The sequence below is a fragment of the Apaloderma vittatum genome, unplaced genomic scaffold (genome assembly GCF_000703405.1).
Source record: "Apaloderma vittatum isolate BGI_N311 unplaced genomic scaffold, ASM70340v1 scaffold18772, whole genome shotgun sequence".
Taxonomy (NCBI): Eukaryota; Metazoa; Chordata; class Aves; order Trogoniformes; family Trogonidae; genus Apaloderma; species Apaloderma vittatum.
In genome coordinates this window covers 7621-9062 of record NW_009702111.1, presented here as the reverse complement: position 1 = coordinate 9062, position 1442 = coordinate 7621, and the positions used below count along the sequence as shown (strand labels likewise).

General features: G+C 52.1%; 1 protein-coding gene across 1 annotated transcript in view; it reads right to left on the bottom strand.

The window, feature by feature from the left end:
• RPH3AL (rabphilin 3A-like (without C2 domains)) overlaps nt 1–1442 on the bottom strand; it is a 30247-nt gene that overhangs the window by 28428 nt on the left and 377 nt on the right. Inside the window, exon 2 of the mRNA XM_009879423.1 lies at nt 154–297. Coding sequence (XP_009877725.1) covers nt 154–297 — 144 coding nt within the window. The remainder of the gene's footprint in view (nt 1–153; nt 298–1442) is intronic.

Sequence of the window (1442 nt, the reverse complement as noted above, 5' to 3'; positions counted from 1 at the left end):
ATCAGCTCCAAACAGGCAATGGCAGGGGGAAAATAACTGACCTAAGGGATGCTCTCACTCATGGAGGCTGAGCTCAGGCAGCGGGGAGAACCACTCCTTTGTCTGCGCTGACCTTTCCTTCTGAGGGAAGGGGACAAACGAACGTGACTGTACCCGATGCGCTGCTGCTCGATGATGTCCAATTTCTCCGCCTTGCGGATGACTTCCAGAATGACCTCAAGCTCCTGCGGGCTCAGAGCCTGCATCTTCCTCTGCTTCTCGGTCTGGAACGTGTGCACTGACCAGCCCGTCTGGAGCCTGTGCGAGGGGGTGGATGGAAGCATTAACCTGTGAGAGGAAAGTACAAAACCCTTGCCCTGCCTAACAGGTGAAACCTGCCAGACACACAGACCCCAGCGAGCCTTCCGTCAGAGAAGTCTGCTCCCTAACACCCAAACAGGAGTCTCTTCTCACTGACCAGATCACCACATCACTCCCCCAGCAGCACCAAGTGCTGCACTGTCTCTCCTTGCCCTCACATGTCCTTTTCTGGTCCAGTTTGTATTTTACAGCTCCATGTCCTCACTCCTGTTTGGCTTTGCTCATAAAGAAAACAAGTGCACCCTAGCGCTGGCTACCCTGGGGGTACCCTTGCAGAGATGGGCGCTGCTACCAGAAACCAAAACCACCAACAGTAGACTCCTGAACAAAGGGATTACCTGCACTCTCCTCCCTCCAGATCCCACATTTCTAAGGCCTTCAGTTCAAACATACAAATCACATCAGGCACACTTGGAAATATAAATCTGGCCCTTCTTCCCTTGGTCTAACCCAGGCCTGCAGGAGGACTTTAGCAAGTCCTTTTCCTCTGTGCCTCACAGCTGACACTCCTCCTTAGCTCACCTGGGCACAGGCAGCAGCTTTCACAGCTCAATTAATTACCATTCAGCAAGGGTTTAGAGGTCACTGGATAAAGTCACAGCTGCCAGCAGAACGCAGGGCACTACCAGACACAGTTTTCTTAATGAGGCTTTCAGGCGAAGGCCGGAGAAGTGGCAGTGGTGTGCACAGTTTACAGTCAGGCAGTACCCTCAGACACAGGGTGACCTCCTATTTTCTAAACTCTGCAGCAGGCTGACCCTAGAGGTTCAGACAAGAGCAAAGGTGGCAGTGGCATGTTACCAGCTGCCAGAGAAGGAAAGAATCCAAGAAACAAATGTGATTCCAGCTCTTGACTCATCCCTTTTTTTCTTCAGGTTATGCAGTAATTCAACTTTAGGGGAAAATGAGATCAAATGACAAGTTCCTAAAACAAAAGAGTGCTGGCAGCTGGGGGATGCTACCAATTATATTTAGGCTGCTGCAGAGATACAAGCCTGCCTCCAAGCCTTTCCTTTCACCCAGGGGAAGGCTGGTGGGATGGACTCCCACCACACGGCAGCCACGCTGCCAACCCCGCCGCG